The following is a 19,579-nucleotide window of genomic DNA, read 5'->3' on the forward strand; positions in this document are numbered from 1 at the left end:
GAGACCTTCTCCCTTACCTCACCTCGCTCATCAACTCATCCCTGACCGTTGGCTACGTCCCTTCCGTCTTCAAGAGAGCGAGAGTTGCACCCCTTCTGAAAAAACCTGATCCCTCCGATGTCAACAATTACAGACCAGTATCCCTTCTTTCTTTTCTCTCCAAAACTCTTGAACGTGCCGTCCTTGGCCAGCTCTCCCGCTATCTCTCTCTGAATGACCTTCTTGATCCAAATCAGTCAGGTTTCAAGACTAGTCATTCAACTGAGACTGCTCTCCTCTGTATCACGGAGGCGCTCCGCACTGCTAAAGCTAACTCTTTGAGATCTATCGGCTGCCTTCGATACTGTGCCATAGACCCTCTCCGAGGGGCATCTCCCGGCGCACGCTGGAGGTTGAATGTTTGGGAACCATTCTCTATACACCAAGTCACTTGGCTCTGTCATAACCTCACATGGTCTCTCTTATCATTGCTATGCAGACATTATTTCTCCTTTCCCCCTTCTGATGACCAGGTGGCGACCTGCATCTCTGCATGTCTGGCAGACATATCAGTGTGGATGACGGATCACCACCTCAAGCTGAAAGACGGAGCTGCTCTTCCTCCCGGAAGGACTGCCCGTTCCATGATCTCGCCTCACGGCCGACAACTCCATTGTGTCCTCCTCCCAGAGCGCCAAGAACCTTGGCGTGATCCTGGACCACGGTGGCCCGTTCCTGTAGGTTCATGCTCTACAACATCCGCAGAGTACGACCCTGCCTCACAATCCTAATCCAGGCACTTGTCATCTCCCGTCTGGGATTACTGCAACTCGCTGTTGGCTGGGCTCCCTGCCTGTGCCATTAAACCCCTTCAACTCATCCAGAACGCCGCAGCCCGTCTGGTGTTCAACCTTCCCAAGTTCTCTCACGTCACCCCGCTCCTCCGTTCTCTCCACTGGCTTCCAGTTGAAGCTCGCATCCGCTACAAGACCATGGTGCTTGCTACGGAGCTGTGAGGGGAAAACCTCAGTTCCAGGCTCTGATCAGGCCCTATGCGTTCATCCACCTCTGGCCTGCTCGCCTCCCTACCACTGAGGAAGTCAGCTCCCGCTCAGCCCAGTCAAAACTGTTCGTTGGCCCCCAATGGTGGAACAAACTCCCTCATCAATCACCACCTTCCGTTCTTTAAGGAATGGATAGGTTAAGTAATCCCTTCACCCCACCCCCCTAAGTTTTAGATGCAATTGTTAGACTGTCCCACTGGATGTCATAAGGTGAATGCACCAATTTGTAAGTCGCTCTGGATAAGAGCGTCTGCTAAATGACTTAAATGTAATGTAAATGTAAATGTTCTACAATGTAGAAAATAGTACAAATAAAGAAAAACCCTTGAATGAGTAGGTGTGTCCAAACTTTTGACTGGTATTGTATATTTCTTCTGGTATTGTATATTTCTTCTGGTATTGTATATTTCTTCTGGTATTGTATATTTCTTCTGGTATTTCTTCTGGTATTGTATATTTCTTCTGGTATTGTATATTTCTTCTGGTATTGTATATTTCTTCTGGTATTGTATATTTCTTCTGGTATTGTATATTTCTTCTGGTATTTCTTCTGGTATTGTATATTTCTTCTGGTATTGTATATTTCTTCTGGTATTGTATATTTCAATGTATTGAAATGTTTTCCGTTGCGTGCCCAAATGAACAATCATCTTTTGTTGTACCTCCCCAGACAGTGATGAGTGTGAGAGTGGGGAGGCGTGCTGCAGTCATTTCTGTAAGAACTACCCAGGGGGCTATGAGTGCAGCTGCAAGGCAGGCTACAGGCTCCATGCAGATGGCTGTGGCTGCAATGGTAAGAGGATAATACGTTGACCAGCATCCATTCATTATCTTGGTCCAAATTGACTCTGGATTGAGTTTACATTATTGTATAAGACAGAGATGACTGAATGTTAAGTATGGTTAGTATGAAATTCAACACAGTGATCTAGAGACTCTTGACAGCTTCTACCACCAAGCCATAATACTGCTGAACAATTCATCAAATCCACCCCCCCCCCTTTTACACTGCTGCTACTCACTGTTTATTATCTATGCATAGTCACTCTACCCCTACTTATAAGTACAAATGACCTCAACTAACCTGTTCCCCCGCACATTGACTCGGTGCCTGCACCCCCTGTATATAGCCTCGTTACTGTTATTTTATTGTGTTACTTTTTTACATATTTTTTATTTACTTTTTTTATTTAGTAAATATTTTCTTAACTTCCTTTCTTGAACTGCATTGTTAGTTAAGGGCTTGTCAGTCAGCATTTCAGTGTAAGGTGTTGTATGTGGAGCATGTGACATGTGATTTGATTTGATAGACTTGAAGGGCCATGTTTAGGCATCCGTTCGACCGTGGCAGTCAACATTGATGATCAATCACAGAGAATATGATGATGCATTGACAGTGTCTAATAACTCACTGTGCTAGTTTTGATAATGCAAATTGGACACTTGTATAGTACCTTCTAAATATGCAAAGTACTTCCTATTGTTTTGTGGTCTTGTCAGATATTGATGAGTGCCTGGCAGAGAGTTCTGTCTGTGAACACTACTGTGTGAACACACTGGGGACCTACGAGTGTTTCTGCAGAATGGGCTTCCGTTTGGACAACGACCAGAGAGCCTGCATCTGTGAGTGATATTTGATCCTAATATTATACTATACTATGCTAAGTTATACTATATGATACTATACTATGCTATACTCCTCTGTACTTTACTATGCTATACTATACTAAGGGAAAGGGGAGACCTTGTCAGTTGTACAACTGCATGTCTTCAACTGAAATGTGTCTTCCTCATTTAATCCAACCCCTCTGATGCTTTGCTCTGCTATAATATACTATGATGTACTATACTATACTTTACTATGCTATAATATACTATGATGTACTATACTATACTTTACTATACTATGCTATAGTGTGCTGTAATTTCACAGTGAATTTATATGCATTGTTTTTAAACATGTGAAAGTAACTCTGAGAGACATTTGTGATGTTTTCCAACAGCAGGCTATAGTAATGCTAAAATCACCTTAAGCATTCAAATGAATGTAATGTAAATGATAGTATAGTATATTACAGTATAATACAGTATAGTATAATACAATATATTACAGTACAAAATAGTAGAGTATAGTATAATATATTATAGTATAGCATAGTATAGTATAATACAGTATAGTATAGTATAATATTGTATAGTAGAATATAGTACAGTATATTATAGTATAGCATAAAATAGTATAATATAGTATAGTATAATACAGTATAGGATAGTATAATATAGTATAGTATAATATATTACAGTATAATTTTGTATAATATAGTATAATACAATATAGTATAATATAGAATAGTATAGTATAATATAGTATAGTGTAATACAGTATAGTATAATATAGAATAGTATAGTATAATATAGTATAGTGTAATACAGTATAGTATAATATAGTATAGTTAGATGTAATGTAAATGTGCTGAATGTGAAAGTGTTCTGAGTGTCTCCTCTGCATCTGTCTGTCTGTCTGTCTGTCTGTCTGTCTGTCTGTCTGTCTGTCTGTCTGTCTGTCTGTCTGTCTGTCTGTCTGTCTGTCTGTCTGTCTGTCTGTCTGTCTGTCTGTCTGTCTGTCTGTCTGTCTGTCTGTCTGTCTGTCTGTCTGTCTGTCTGTCTGTCTGTCTGTCTGTCTGTCTGTCTGTCTGTCTGTCTGTCTGTCTGTCTGTCTGTCTGTCTTTCCCAATGCAGCGCTGTACGACAGTGACCTGGATGACGATGAAGAGGAGGATGACCCAGAGGAGGATCTGGAAGTGCACCGGTTGCCAGATTTGCTATTCCGACGCCCCCCTCAGCTCCTGCAGTACACTGCAGCCCTGCACTCACCCTATAGTGATGATGAGGAGGAAGAGGCACAGAGGGGGGAACTCACCCTGGTCAGCCACATAGGTAGCGAATCAGTGCTTACATACATGCCTGGTTGATGATCAACGTTGTCACACGTATACTCTGTCTCAGACATTGGACCTACCTTATGTGTCAAAAATTGTAAATCATGCCACGGTTTTAAAGGACTATGTGCGTGTGTGTCTCAGTGTGTCTAGATGATTCCTTTGGGGATGACTGTGGTGTGAGCTGTGCTGACTGTGAGAACGGAGCAGCGTGTGGGGCGGACAGAGACCGCTGTGAATGTACACCTGGATGGACTGGCGTCATCTGCAACGAGAGTAAGTCGCTCTCCTCTCCACAGCTTCTCTTATTATCACTGTAACCCTTGAAAAGCATCAATCACCTGATAGAGTTTCAGTGTTATTCAGTGCATATTATTGAGCAGGCAGTTATTTGATTGGTTAGTCCTCAGGGTTAGGTATTTGAACCCAGATCTGGCCTGGAGAGTGGCCAAGTGCCCCATAGACAGAATACAGCCCCCAGGCCAGGGATGTCCACTGTCAAACACTGTGTTAGAAAGAGACCAGAAGTCATTGTTTCACAACCAAACATGAATAATGAGTGTCTTTGGGCTGGACCTGAACCAGGGATATAATTATGTTTGGAATTGTGGAGCCACATAGGGATAAATCCATTACAATCCGTCATTGTTATACATTTAAACATGCTCCTTTGGGCTCGTGTTCAAATTCACAATAAGAAGAGTTAGGTTATGATGAGGCCATTTTCCCTGACCAGTGGGGAAGATTGAAAACATAGCAGAGAACGGCCATTTCTGTCATCTCATTAGGTTTTAATCGTTAGCTTGGGAAGAAGAAAACTACCACAGTGGAGAAGAGAATATTATTATACACTGCTCTGTGCAAAATATTAAGAACACCTTCCTGCTATTGAGTTGCACCCAGAACAGCCTCAAGGGTTTACTGCGTTCAGTTTCGCAACTGACTAGGTATCCCCTTCGCTATGTCATGGAAAGAGCTGGTGTTCATAATGCACACTATGTAGACATGCTATTGCATTTTGCATTACAGCATGTGTTAGATATGGAAGGCAGTGCTGTGTTTGCCTGGATACACTGTAAGCAGAGAGGAATAGAAGTAAATTACAAATCTTTATACCAAAAATATTCAGTTTTCTCAGAACTTGTTATGTACTGATTTTGCACTAGCCTCGCTTGCCACATTGCCATGTGGCTACAAACATGACTAATTGCTAACTGACACATTTCCCCCCAGAGGTTCATCAACTAGTTATGCAGAAGAAGTGTGACATGGAATGTTGACTGGCTTTTACTGAACCCATTTAGAAGGTCCAGCTGGGTTGTGTGGTCATTTCTATACAAACCGTGTGGGATTAATGTGGGAAGTGCAAAAAGCTAAGAAAGACACTCATGTGAAGAAGATAATATGAAAGACAAGTGATAGAATGTCTCTCTCTCTCTCTCTCTCTCTCTCTCTCTCCCCTCCCAGCTTGTCCTGTAGGGACCTATGGACAGGCCTGTAACAGCCTGTGTCGATGCCAGAATGGGGGCTCCTGTGAACCAGTGACCGGGAGGTGTGTTTGCCCTCCAGGGGTGCAGGGCCAGCTCTGTGAGGACGGTAGGGACTGACACACACACACACACACACACACACACACACACACACACACACACACACACACACACACACACACACACACACACACACACACACACACACACACACACACACACACACACACACACACACACACACACACACACACACACACACGCACATACACACGCACACAAACACATGCAGGGACCAGGCTACATGCTGGAAGGGCAAAATCTGGTCTAACCACATGTGCAACTCTTCTGTGTCTTGTTGACAGGTTGCCCACAAGGATACTTTGGGAAACACTGTAGGCGGAGGTGTAACTGCCCCAACAACGGGCGCTGCCACCGTCTCTATGGAGCCTGCCTGTGTCTCCCGGGGCTGTACGGGCGCTTCTGCCACCTGCGTGAGTACCCGTATCCTCTAGACTACAGTACCCAGCAGCCACCACGACTGACATCTTAATGTAGCACAGGAGTGTTCTTCTGCCCTCTGGAGCTTTTGTTCCAGCGTGATTCAGCTAATAAATGAAACAGTTCAGTTGAATCAGGTGTCTTAGTACTGGTCTGGAACAAAAGCCTGCGCTGCCTGTGTCTCTTGGACCAGATTGTAGGAACACTGCAGTAGTGACGGATGAAGAACATTATGTTAATTCCCTTTCTGTAGCTTGGTCCCTGATCCTAGAGATGTACTGACAGTACCTTCCCTTCTCCAGCTTGTCCCAGGTGGACCTATGGTGTCGGCTGCTCTGAGGAGTGTGACTGTGTTCTGGACCATTCCTTGGGCTGCCATCCCAAGAACGGGACCTGTCTGTGCAAACCTGGCCACCATGGCTCTCAGTGTCAGCAAGGTTAGCTGTTCTGGTTCAGACAATACAGTATACAGATATTGAGGTTATTGAAAAAGAAAAATGACATTGTTTCATGGTTGTCTGGATAATAGTGAAGCTCCTCTTCTGTGTTTATGGATGTGTGCACGTGTGTGTGTGTGTGTGTGTGTGTCTGTGTGCACGTGTGTGTGTGTGTCTGTGTGCACGTGTGTGTGTGTCTGGGTGTACGTGTGTGTGCGTGCGTGTGTTTCTCTCCAGAGTGTGATCCAGGGTTCTATGGTAGTGGCTGTGGCCATCAGTGTGACTGTCCAGGTGGGGCGACCTGTGACCCTAGGAGTGGAGAGTGCACCCGGAGGTGTCCTGCAGGGCTCCATGGGAACCTGTGTCAGCTGGGTGAGCCAACACCCTTGTGGAGGAGACTCCCAAACCACAATGCATGTAGCTAGGGACAGGATTGTTTCCCGGTCCATTCAGGAACAACTCCTGACCTTACATTCAGAGAGAGAGCGATGTTGTACTGTTCCCTCATGAATGTGGAAATATGAATGGGAGTGTGTGAGTGCCTGCGTGCGTATGCGTACATGTGTGTGTTAGTTTGCTCAATAGGCTTCAATAGTGTTCCTCTTCTGACAGCTTGCTCTACAGACCAGTGGAACGTTTCAGTAGCGTTAAGTCTCTCCTATGGTCCAGAGATATTAAAGAAGGAGCTCTGTTTAAATCATGACTCTGTCTCCCTATAGACCGGACAAGATAACATGGAGGGGTTATTTTAGAGCTAATGCATCGTCCAGACCTCCATGAGGTTCCCTTTTATTAAAGCAAACAAATCATCCATCTCTTCAGGGTTTTGTTTAGCTTTGAATTGACACGAGGTTGTGAAAGCGGGCCATGCAACATCAGTCCGCTTTGAGATCGCCTTGCTACTGCACACGATCCCAGCGAGGGAGATATACAGGAAATGAAAAGAGGTTTGTGTAACCCTTTCTCTCTGTCTCTCTCTCCCTCCATCATTCCGTCCTCTGTGTATCTGTATGTAGCCTGCAGTGCTGGTCAGTTCGGGGAGAACTGCCTCCTGACCTGTGTGTGTGGAGGAGCACCCTGTGACCCCATGACAGGAGAGTGTATCTGCCCTGTTGGGAAGACAGGAAATGCCTGTCAACATGGTAGTTATAATGCTTCATAACTCAGTATTTAATACCTGTATTACTGTTAAATGTATTATTACTCATTATTATACTGTATTTATCTTTCAATTAAATATCATGCCGTTTCTTCCATATTGTCCCTCGCTGTTTTTCAAATCTGGGGTGACAATCTAAATTCAAACAGTACAGTAGTATTGGAAGAGATCGGTCCACCAATCATACCTGCTCTTCATCTGCTCTTAAACCAATGACCTGAAGTCAGTTAGACCATGTGGTGTTGATGGTCATACATCTCAATTAGGGCTTATCCTGACCAAATGAACTGACCACCAAAACTGCTCTATAACTGGTCAATAGCTATAGCCCTGAATTCCCCCCCCCCCCCCCGTAGACTGCCCAGAGGGATTATGGGGGTTGAAGTGCCAGTTCCCATGTAGAGCGTGTGAGAACGGCGCTTCCTGCAACACGCAGACAGGAGTCTGTGACTGCAACCCTGGGTACACAGAACAACTCTGCCAGACTGGTGAGTGAAATAAATCAACGGCAGCAGTCTACAGTCTTGCTAAAGTGAGGGGAAAGGAAAGAGAGAGACTGTGAGAGAGAAAGACCTTATGATATACTGTGTTATATTTCACCCTGACTATTTCTCTGCTTCACAGTGTGTCCACCAGGGTCCTATGGGCCAGGCTGTGTGAGTGCCTGTGTCTGTCATCCTGATGCCAGCTGTGACCCTGTCACTGGACACTGTACATGTCCCCCGGGTCGAACAGGACACGGCTGCACTACGCGTAAGCACCACTATCACACACACACACAGGCAGGTGCGCGCCCACACACACACACATGCACACACAGAGGTTGGTAAAGAAAAGGACATGTTGTGTGTGCGTGTCTCCACAGCCTGTGAGGAGGGGTCCTGGGGCTCTGAGTGCTCCAACAGGTGCCGTTGTGCAGACCGAGCCCTGAGTTGTGATGTAGTGACTGGACGCTGTGTGTGTGAGGCTGGTTTCACTGGAGACCACTGTGAACAGAGTAAGACCTTGCTTTGGAAATACTGCCATCTTTAGGTAATACACTGTAGCACATCTTTGGACCAGATCTGGTTCAAGCAAGTGTTCTACAGATGAAGAATCTTCATTTGATCACTCTTTTGTTGATGATCATTTTCCTGCACCACAGGAAATGCAGATGAGCTCTGTGATTTACATAAATTCACTGAAAACCTGCGCTAACACACGGTCATATTAATAGTATTGCACTTTTCTTGTAGAATACTTTTGTCCAGCTAATAGCCTAACTATCGAACACGCAAAATGATGGACTACACATTAATATCCTGTTGCTGCAGGATTATTTGTGCTGTGACAAAACACATGCCCTTACAGCAGCAAATGCGTATATATTTTGGCTGGTAATATCTCTGTCTGATGTTGAACATGCTCCCCTGTTCCCCCAGAGTGTGTGGAGGGCAGCTATGGTTGGGGCTGTGCCCTGGACTGTCAGTGTCAGCACGGGGCTCTGTGTGACCATGTGAGTGGAGCCTGCACCTGCTCCTCTGGATGGACCGGAAGCTTCTGTGAGAAAAGTAAGACTTGTGAATAAAGTGCACTACATTTAATCACCTATTACTAATACGGGTATGGGTACGGGTATGGGTAACCTTTATTTTACGTCCTGGTATTCAGCAGGTAGTTACTTTGGAATTGTTCAAATGGCAATTAACTCATAATAGCATATTCATTACATTTTAGTTTCTTTGAAATTCATTGAGACAAGTGTAGGTTTGTACACTTGAATTATTTGAGGTAATTACCAGAAACTATCCATTGTCACCAAATAGCAAGGTAGACTAGGGGTTAATAGTGTTGGGCCAGTAACCACATTTTATCTCTCTAAAATAAAATGACCTTGCAATATATTTCGAACAAAATCATGTCTGTCTTCTCACTAGCCCATGTCATGGTAAGATACCAAATCATGTCTGTCTTTTCACTAGCCCATGTCATGGTAAGATACCAAATCATGTCTGTCTTCTCACTAGCCCATGTCATGGTAAGATACCAAATCATGTCTGTCTTTTCACTAGCCCATGTCATGGTAAGATACCAAATCATGTCTGTCTTCTCACGAGCCCATGTCATGGTAAGATACCAAATCATGTCTGTCTTTTCACTAGCCCATGTCATGGTAAGATACCAAATCATGTCTGTCTTAAAACTAGCCCATGTCATGGTAAGATACCAAATCATGTCTGTCTTTTCACTAGCCCATGTCATGGTAAGATACCAAATCATGTCTGTCTTTTCACTAGCCCATGTCATGGTAAGATACCAAATCATGTCTGTCTTAAAACTAGCCCATGTCATGGTAAGATACCAAATCATGTCTGTCTTTTCACTAGCCCATGTCATGGTAAGATACCAAATCATGTCTTTCTTCTCACGAGCCCATGTCATGGTAAGATACCAAATCATGTCTGTCTTTTCACTAGCCCATGTCATGGTAAGATACCAAATCATGTCTGTCTTTTCACTAGCCCATGTCATGGTAAGATACCAAATCATGTCTGTCTTTTCAACTAGCCCATGTCATGGTAAGATACCAAATCATGTCTGTCTTTTCACTAGCCCATGTCATGGTAAGATACCAAATCATGTCTGTCTTTTCACTAGCCCATGTCATGGTAAGATACCAAATCATGTCTGTCTTTTCACTAGCCCATGTCATGGTAAGATACCAAATCATGTCTGTCTTTTCACTAGCCCATGTCATGGTAAGATACCAAATCATGTCTGTCTTAAAACTAGCCCATGTCATGGTAAGATACCAAATCATGTCTGTCTTAAAACTAGCCCATGTCATGGTAAGATACCAAATCATGTCTGTCTTAAAACTAGCCCATGTCATGGTAAGATACAAAAACAACAGCTCTATCTCTTACACTATATGCATTTTTAATTAAAGTTGATTCACCCAAATTTTTGAAAATTGAAATATTGCATTTTGGAATCAAACCCTTCATTTATAGGGTGGCAGGTTGCCTAATGGTTAAGAACATTGGGCCAGTAATTGAAAGGTTGCTAGTTTGAATCCCGATTAGACTGGGTGAAACATCTTCCAATGTACCCTTGAGCAAGGCACTTAACCCTAATTGCTCTGCATAAGTGTGTCAGTTAAATGACCTTATACCAGGCGGTAACCCCTCTCTTATGGTCTCTTCTATTGGTCTAGTAATGAAAGGTCTAGTAGAGAAGTCACTCAGAATTACAGTTCTGTGACTGGCGTAACAATATACAGCTATATAACAGGCAGGGGTGCCACCAGGGATTTTGGGCCCCATGAAAAGTTATCACATTGGGCCCCACCACCACAGGCCATACCAACCCTGCGCAATTGCTGTAACCACACACCTCCAGAACCCAATAGACCCATTCAAAGCTTTAAATAACGCAACCTTTGCAGGCGTGCAACTCTCTTCTAGTCCAATATTTACTGTACGATATTTACTGACAGTGAGCTGTGAAGATATAACACTGTGCAGATATGCTGCAACATTCTGCATACAGTGGAATTCACTATTTTGATGCAAGACTGATCCCCTCTATAACAAATGTGCTGAAGGACATCATCTTTTACAGTCGAAATGAGAATGGAAAATTCTCTTAACATTAATGAATAACTTCAAATAAATATAACTTAAAAAGACATGAACCTCTTCAATTAAAACAAACTAACATTATCCTCTATAGATGGGGCTAAAACCAAATTTGCTGCTGATTTGATTCTTTTGTTGTTTGTCATATCATTCTATAGAATTCTACAAAATAATCAAATCAGCGGCAGAGTTTTAAGTATGCACACCAACTAGAAAATAAGCAGCTGTAAAAGTGGAAATGGAAAATGAATGAAAATAAATAGAAATGGAATGCGCTAGAGGAGAGGTCACCAAATCACTAGGTTTCTTCCACTTGGGGTTTTGGGGTCTTGACTAGTTTACAATTGGCTCATTCATCCCCCTCCTCTCTCCTGTAACTATTCCCCAGGTCGTTGCTGCAAATGAGAACGTGTTCTCAGTCAACTTACCTGGTAAAATAACGGATAAATAAATAAAAAAATTGTACACTAAAAATTTTATAGCATTCCAGCCATTACTTTGAGATATAACTTGTTCTCAGTCTGTTCTCAGTCTATTCTCAGCCTGTGGTCATCATGTGTGTAGTGATCCAATATCCATAGCCATTTAACAGTTATCACTGGCCCTTGCTCAGCCTTACTCACCAAGAACCCAGCACTGAGCCTTCTTGCTAGCAAAGTCATTGATCAGCTTGTTTTTCAACATCCTCACTTTGTCTGTCTCTTTCTGTGCACCTTCTCTCATTTGCTCCATCCTCATCATCTGCATTGGTACTGCCGGCACTGTCTTTCACCTCTTCCTCCACTTCCAGACTCCTCCCTGACAAAACTTTATCACTTGAAGAGGGTCCTGGCTATGTAGAGTGTACATGATGCATATGATAATATATTCTATAATATAATACCATTTGTAATAACATCATAACCAACATTTCAGTTACTACCATTTCGTTAACTTAATTTAACTGCATGCACCACGGAAAAAATGTAATAGCACTGAATCCTGCAGAATATTGACCCAAATTACCTGCAGTTGCATATCAATACCACTAGATGTCAGAAAATGACCACATTTCAGCCTGCATCAAAGCCATGGAGACATACCTTGGCCATATGACTTGAAGGTATTATTTTAACATTGGCTGTCACTTATACAGACTGAGTCACTCAATCATTCGAACTGTCCAGCATCCAATATAGACTATAGGCTGATTTGGTTTCATATAATGATCATTACGTGGAAAAATTCAATTGTAATTGAAAATAATGTAATAATTACAATTTTTCATAATAATAGAAAAATTAATTCCCACGGACCCCTGCAATTATGCCAAGTGACATGTAATTCATCACAATGCTGCTCACCTTCTTCAGTTGGGAGCAGGGCTGGTTTAGGGGTTTGGGGATGGGGAGACAGGGCTGGTTCAGGAGTATGGGAAGACAGGGCTGGTTCAGGGGTATGGGGATGGGGAGACAGGGCTGGTTCAGGGGTTTGGGGATGGGGAGACAGGGCTGGTTCAGGGGTTTGGGGGTGGGAAGACAGGGCTGGTTCAGGGGTATGGGGAGACAGGGCTGGGTCAGGTGTATGGGGATGGGTAGACGGGGCTGGTTCAGGGGTTTGGGGATGGGGAGACGGGGCTGGTTCAGGGGTTTGGGGATGGGGAGACGGGGCTGGTTCAGGGGTATGGGGAGACAGGGCTGGGTCAGGTGTATGGGGATGGGGAGACGGGGCTGGTTCAGGGGTTTGGGGATGGGGAGACGGGGCTGGTTCAGGGGTTTGGGGATGGGGAGACAGGGCTGGTTCAGGGGTATGGGGAGACAGGGCTGGTTCAGGGGTTTGGGGATGGGGAGGCAGGGCTGGTTCAGGGGTATGGGGAGACAGGGCTGGGTCAGTGGTATGGGGATGGGGAGACGGGGCTGGTTCAGGGGTTTGGGGATGGGGAAACTGGTTCAGGGGTTTGGGGATGGGGAGACTGGTGGTCAGGGGTTTGGGGATGGGGAGACGGGGCTGGTTCAGGGGTTTGGGGATGGGGAGACAGGGCTGGTTCAGGGGTATGGGGAGACAGGGCTGGGTCAGGTGTATGGGGATGGGGAGACAGGGCTGCTCAGCCTGAAGCTGCATCTGTTGGGCCTGGCACCAGACGGGGGCAGGGACAACTGATTTAGTATGATTAGCTTGCTAAAAGTTTGCCTGCATTGATTAAATGTTGGCTAAAAGAGGAGCGAAATGTAAACACTCAGAATTTTATGTGAAGATATTAAGTACAATGGGGCAAAAAAGTATTTAGTCAGCCACCAATTGTGCAAGTTCTCCCACTTAAAAAGATGAGAGAGGCCTGTAATTTTCATCATAAATACACTTCAACTATGACAGACAAAATGAGAAAGAAAATCCAGAAAATCACATTGTAGGATTTTTTATGAATTTATTTGCAAATTATGACGGAAAATAAGTATTTGGTCACCTACAAACAAGCAAGATTTCTTGCTCTCACAGACCTGTAACTTCTTCTTTAAGAGGCTCCTCTGTCCTCCACTCGTTACCTGTATTAATGGCACCTGTTTGAACTTGTTATCAGTATAAAAGACACCTGTCCACAACCTCAAACAGTCACACTCCAAACTCCACTATGGCCAAGACCAAAGAGCTGTCAAAGGACACCAGAAACAAAATTGTAGACCTGCACCAGGCTGGGAAGACTGCATCTGCAATAGGTAAGCAGCTTGGTTTGAATAAATCAACTGTGGGAGCAATTATTAGGAAATGGAAGACATACAAGACCACTGATAATCTCCCTCGATCTGGGGCTCCACGCAAGATCTCACCCCGTGGGGTCAAAATGATCACAAAAATCCCAGAACCACACGGGGGGACCTAGTGAATGATCTGCAGAGAGCTGGGACCAAAATAACAAAGCCTACCATTAGCAAGGGCATTGAAGATGAAACGTAGCTGGGTCTTTCAGCATGACAATGATCCCGAACACACCGCCGGGGCAACGAAGGAGTGGCTTCGTAAGAAGCATTTCAAGGTCCTGGAGTGGCCGAGCCAGTCTCCAGATCTCAACCCCATAGAACATCTTTGGAGGGATTTAAAAGTCTATGTTGCCCACCAACAGCCCCAAAACATCACTGCTCTAGAGGAGATATGCATGGAGGAATGGGCCAAAATACCAGCAACAGTGTGTGAAAACCTTGTGAAGACTTACAGAACACGTTTGAACTCTGTCATTGCCAACAAAGGGTATATAACAAAGTATTGAGATAAACTTTGGTTATTGAGCAACTACTTATTTTCCACCATAATTTGCAAATAAATTCATAAAAAATCCTACAATGTGATTTTCTGGATTTTTTTTCTCATTTTGTCTGTCATAGTTGAAGTGTACCTATGATGAAAATGACAGGACTCTCTCATTGCACAATTGGTGGCTAACTAAATACTGTAACTAATGTTAGGGGAGCAAAATAAGCCTATTTCACTGTGGACTAAACTACCAGGTTAATTTCCATCACTCGCTGACTACACCCACCTTCCTTTGTGAAACATTGGGTGACGCTTTGTTGACCATTCTTTTCTCTCTCCCGTCTTTTTTTCTTTCTTTTTGTTTTTGGAAACTAGATTTTTCTTTAGGAAGCTAAGACATGATGCTCCACCGGCACCCCTTACTCGTAATTTACTGCTAGCAAGTAACGTTCGCGCCTGGGTTGGGGGCAGGACTGAACCATTTAATGTAAATGGAAGGGTGGGGGGGCAATACAGAGGCTCTCAGGATGTTTACTTTTTTGCCAAAAACAAGGAAAGAAAAAGAAACCGTTAGTTTTATTAGTACATTTTAAATAAAATATTATATTAATGATGATAGGTGAATAATTTAATATTGAACCATTTTTACCTAATGTTCTAATAGATTTTTAGGGCCCCTGACAGTCACAGGCCCTTAGAATCATCTTAACTCCCCCCCCATAAGGCGCCCCTAATAACATATCTCTGGTGTCAAGCTGTCCAAGGCGCTTTGATTAAATATCAGTAAGTTATAAACTCCTGTTGTGGGACTATTGTATTGGTCTAGTTTTTTGATGTTCTAGCTGCTATAAGTACTCTTTAATGATTAAGATTTGACTGGGTTTTTTGAGATCATCATACTCTCTTCTCCAGAATCTGCATAGCTGCTCACTGCGGTTGACTTTTTCAGTGAAAAGTCCTATGTTAGACTCTGGAGGGCGCTGGTCCCTGTGCAGTCTCACACTCACAGTCCAATTACAGTAAAACAAGGCCAAGGATATGTGAATATCCCAGAGTAGCTGGTCTCAAGCTTGACTAGCTAATTGATTTGATTTTGATTAGGCTTTGACTGAAACGGTCTAAAGTAAATTTGTGGTGTAAGATTAAGTTACCAGTGCTGTAAAATATAACCTGTTTCATGCGTGAATCACAGTCATGTCACATTATATCATAAGATACATTAACACACACCCTTCTGACCTGCAGGATTTAAAATTCCTAGCCATAACAAGCCAATGGTTTCCAACATAGACATCATAGACATCAGCCTCAATGGAAATGACCATGGAAACTCAAATATATATATATTTCTCTCTCTCTCTCTCTCTCTCTCTCTCTCTCTCTCTCTCTCTCTCTCTCTCTCTCTCTCTCTCTCTCTCTCTCTCTCTCTCTCTCTCTCTCTCTCTCTCTCTCTGTCTCTCTGTCTCCCACTGTTCTGTTTCTAAAGTACCCCCCCTTAAATAAGGTGTCTAGTTTCCCCATATTGTACAGGGGCCTCTTCCTTTAAGGGCAGTCAGGAAGTGATTTCTACTAGTCAGCGAGGGCCAGAGTTTCCCCTTCCATGTCTCTGTCTGTCTGGCTGTGTGGTCTCCTGCCTTGGTTTATAGGCTAACTAGGCTGACAGGACACAACGCTTTAACACACAGGCTGGGATCTGGAAATAATCCTCATTACTTCCTTAAAGGGGCAATCAGGGATTGGTACATCCATTTTTGAACATTCGAATGAATGACATATAGCCATTGATTCTTAAAGAATAGAACGCATAAATGCCTCATGAGCTTAGTTCAACTCTCTTACCCCTGTCAATATGAGTTTGTTTCACTCCGTTGTTTGTAAAAACCACATATCAAACATGGTTAAAACTATAATTTTGATCTTTGGATGACCAGTCCTTACATCTATGAATTTGCGAGTCGTTACATTTCTCCAACCCTCAGCTGTTTACCCAAAAGAAGTGGTTGTGCCAGTTTGTTGTTTTTCAAATCCCAGATTGCTCCTTTAAAGAGCTAATTTAATCAGCGATGTAGCTAGCAGCACACTGGTGGCTGGTGGAGTCTGAGGACTCCCAGTACTGACTATAAACAGAGGCACAGCAGACAATTTAAACCTTCCATCCACAGTTGAAATAGCAAGCCAGCCCAGGACAATCTCAATTGACACTTCACTCTGGGATTAAGTGGAAACCAATCACTCTCTTCTTGTGGAAAGGATTGGCTATTGCGTTTGGTAGCCTCAAACCAGCATCCCAAAATCTATCTATGTATTTTAAATGTGTATGTAAAGGAGAATTCAGAAAATGTTTTTTTTCCCCCTTCAAATTAAGAATAGTAAATTAAACCATTTACATAATTTGAAGATTTGGTTGATCTCCAATGTAAACTAAGTACATTTTGTAAATTGATAAAGATAATTGATAACCCTATAACTGTGTTGGTTGAAGATTACATAGGTTACTAAATTACTAGAGGTCTGCTGGTCAGAAAAAGTGGGCTGTGGTGAATGTCATGGTGAAATGTACCTCTTCATCTACTCACACCCCGGCATCAAACATGGCATCAGTCTGGCATCTCTGCCAGCTCCTCAAGGTCTAGAGACAATCAGAGCCATCTGACCAGATGTTGACTAAATACAACCAGTACTGTGCCACCATCATGAAAAAGTACACTGTATCTCTATGGCCACTACTACCACACACACACACACACGCACGCACGCACGCACGCACGCACGCACGCACACACACACACACACACACACACACACACACACACACACACACACACACCAGACACACAGCACCGTAGACACACAGCACCCCAGACACACAGCACACCAGACACACAGCACCCCAGACACACAGTACCCCAGACACACAGCACCCCAGACACACAGTACCCCAGACACACAGCACCCCAGACACACAGCACCCAAGACACACAGCACCCCAGACACACAGTACCCCAGACCCACTGCACCCCAGACACATAGCACCGTTGACACACAGCACCGTAGACACACAGCACCGTAGACACACAGCACCGTAGACACACAGCACCCCAGACACACACCACCCCAGACACACAGCACCGTAGACACACAGCACCGTAGACACACAGCACCGTAGACACACAGTGCCGTAGACACACAGCACCACAGACACATAGCACCACAGACACACAGTACCCCAGACACACAGCACTGCAGACACACAGTACCTTAGACACACAGCACCCCAGACACACAGTACCTTAGACACACAGCACCCCAGACACACAGTACCTTAGACACACAGCACCCCAGACACACAGTACCACAGACACACAGCACCCCAGACACACAGTACCACAGACACACAGCACCCCAGACACACAGGACCACAGACACACAGCACCACAGACTCACAGCACCCCAGATCCACAGCACCCCAGACACACAGCACCCCAGACACACAGCACCCCAGACACACAGCACCCAAGACGCACAGCACCCCAGACACACAGTACCCAGACACACAGCACCCCAGACACACAGCACCCAAGACACACAGCACCCCAGACACACAGCACCCCAGACACACAGTACCCCAGACACACAGCACTCCAGACACACAGCACCCCAGACACACAGTACCCCAGACCCACTGCACCCCAGACACACAGCACCCCAGACCCACTGCACCCCAGACACATAGCACCGTTGACACACAGCACCGTAGACACACTGTACCACAGACTCACAGCACCCCAGACCCACTGCATCCCAGACACACAGCACCCCAGACACACAGCACCGTAGACACACAGCACCGTAGACACACAGCACCCCAGACACACACCACCCCAGACACACACCACCCCAGACACACAGCACTGTTGACACACAGCACCGTAGACACACAGCACTGTAGACACACAGCACCGTAGACACACAGCACCCCAGACACACAGTACCACAGACACACAGCACCCCAGACACACAGTACCACAGACACACAGCACCCCAGACACACAGCACCCCAGACACACTGCACCACAGACACACAGCACCGTAGACACACAGCACCCCAGACACACAGCACACCAGACACACAGCACCCCAGACACACAGTACCCCAGACACACAGCACCCCAGACACACAGCACCCCAGACACACAGCACCCCAGACACACAGCACCCAAGACACACAGCACCCCAGAAACACAGCACCCCAGACACACAGCACCCAAGACACACAGCACCCCAGACACACAGTACCCCAGACCCACTGCACCCCAGACACATAGCACCGTTGACACACAGCACCGTAGACACACAGCACCGTAGACACACAGCACCCCAGGCACACACCACCCCAGACACACAGCACCGTAGACACACAGCACCGTAGACACACAGCACTGTAGACACACAGCACTGTAGACACACAGTGCCGTAGACACACAGCACCACAGACACATAGCACCACAGACACACAGTACCCCAGACACACAGCACTGCAGACACACAGTACCTTAGACACACAGCACACCAGACACACAGTACCTTAGACACACAGCACCCCAGACACACAGTACCTTAGACACACAGCACCCCAGACACACAGTACCACAGACACACAGCACCCCAGACACACAGGACCACAGACACACAGCACCACAGACTCACAGCACCTCAGATCCACAGCACCCCAGACCCACTGCACCCCAGACACACAGCACCCCAGACACACAGCACCGTTGACACACAGCACCGTTGACACACAGCACCGTAGACACACAGCACTGTAGACACACAGCACCGTAGACACACAGCACCCCAGACACACAGCACCCCAGACACACTGCACCACAGACACACAGCACCGTAGACACACAGCACCATAGACACACAGCACCACAGACACACAGCACCACAGACACACAGCACCACAGAAACACAGCACCAGAGAGACAGCTCCACAGAGACAGCACCAGGGTTGTAGTGCTGCTTCAGTAAAACAGACTCACTTCAACATGAGAATACACAGAGCTGGTCAAAATATTTCTGGAAAATGAATTCTGATAAATTCTAAATTAATTCTATTTAGTTACCACAAAAATTCCATGGAAAACGATGGAATGACA

At 45.0% G+C, this 19,579-nt stretch overlaps 1 protein-coding gene across 3 annotated transcripts in view; it reads left to right on the forward strand.

The window, feature by feature from the left end:
* LOC124006180 (multiple epidermal growth factor-like domains protein 6) overlaps window positions 1–19,579 on the forward strand; it is a 103,435-nt gene that overhangs the window by 57,304 nt on the left and 26,552 nt on the right. For all 3 annotated transcript variants that reach the window (XM_046316019.1, XM_046316020.1, XM_046316021.1), the window contains 13 exons: window positions 1,714–1,836; window positions 2,544–2,666; window positions 3,783–3,980; window positions 4,127–4,258; window positions 5,450–5,578; window positions 5,838–5,966; window positions 6,276–6,410; window positions 6,648–6,782; window positions 7,427–7,552; window positions 7,926–8,057; window positions 8,194–8,322; window positions 8,435–8,566; window positions 8,991–9,119. In XM_046316019.1, the coding sequence (XP_046171975.1) occupies window positions 1,714–1,836; window positions 2,544–2,666; window positions 3,783–3,980; window positions 4,127–4,258; window positions 5,450–5,578; window positions 5,838–5,966; window positions 6,276–6,410; window positions 6,648–6,782; window positions 7,427–7,552; window positions 7,926–8,057; window positions 8,194–8,322; window positions 8,435–8,566; window positions 8,991–9,119 (1,752 nt within the window). The remainder of the gene's footprint in view (window positions 1–1,713; window positions 1,837–2,543; window positions 2,667–3,782; window positions 3,981–4,126; window positions 4,259–5,449; window positions 5,579–5,837; window positions 5,967–6,275; window positions 6,411–6,647; window positions 6,783–7,426; window positions 7,553–7,925; window positions 8,058–8,193; window positions 8,323–8,434; window positions 8,567–8,990; window positions 9,120–19,579) is intronic.

Source organism: Oncorhynchus gorbuscha, linkage group LG19 (genome assembly GCF_021184085.1).
Source record: "Oncorhynchus gorbuscha isolate QuinsamMale2020 ecotype Even-year linkage group LG19, OgorEven_v1.0, whole genome shotgun sequence".
NCBI lineage: Eukaryota > Metazoa > Chordata > Actinopteri > Salmoniformes > Salmonidae > Oncorhynchus > Oncorhynchus gorbuscha.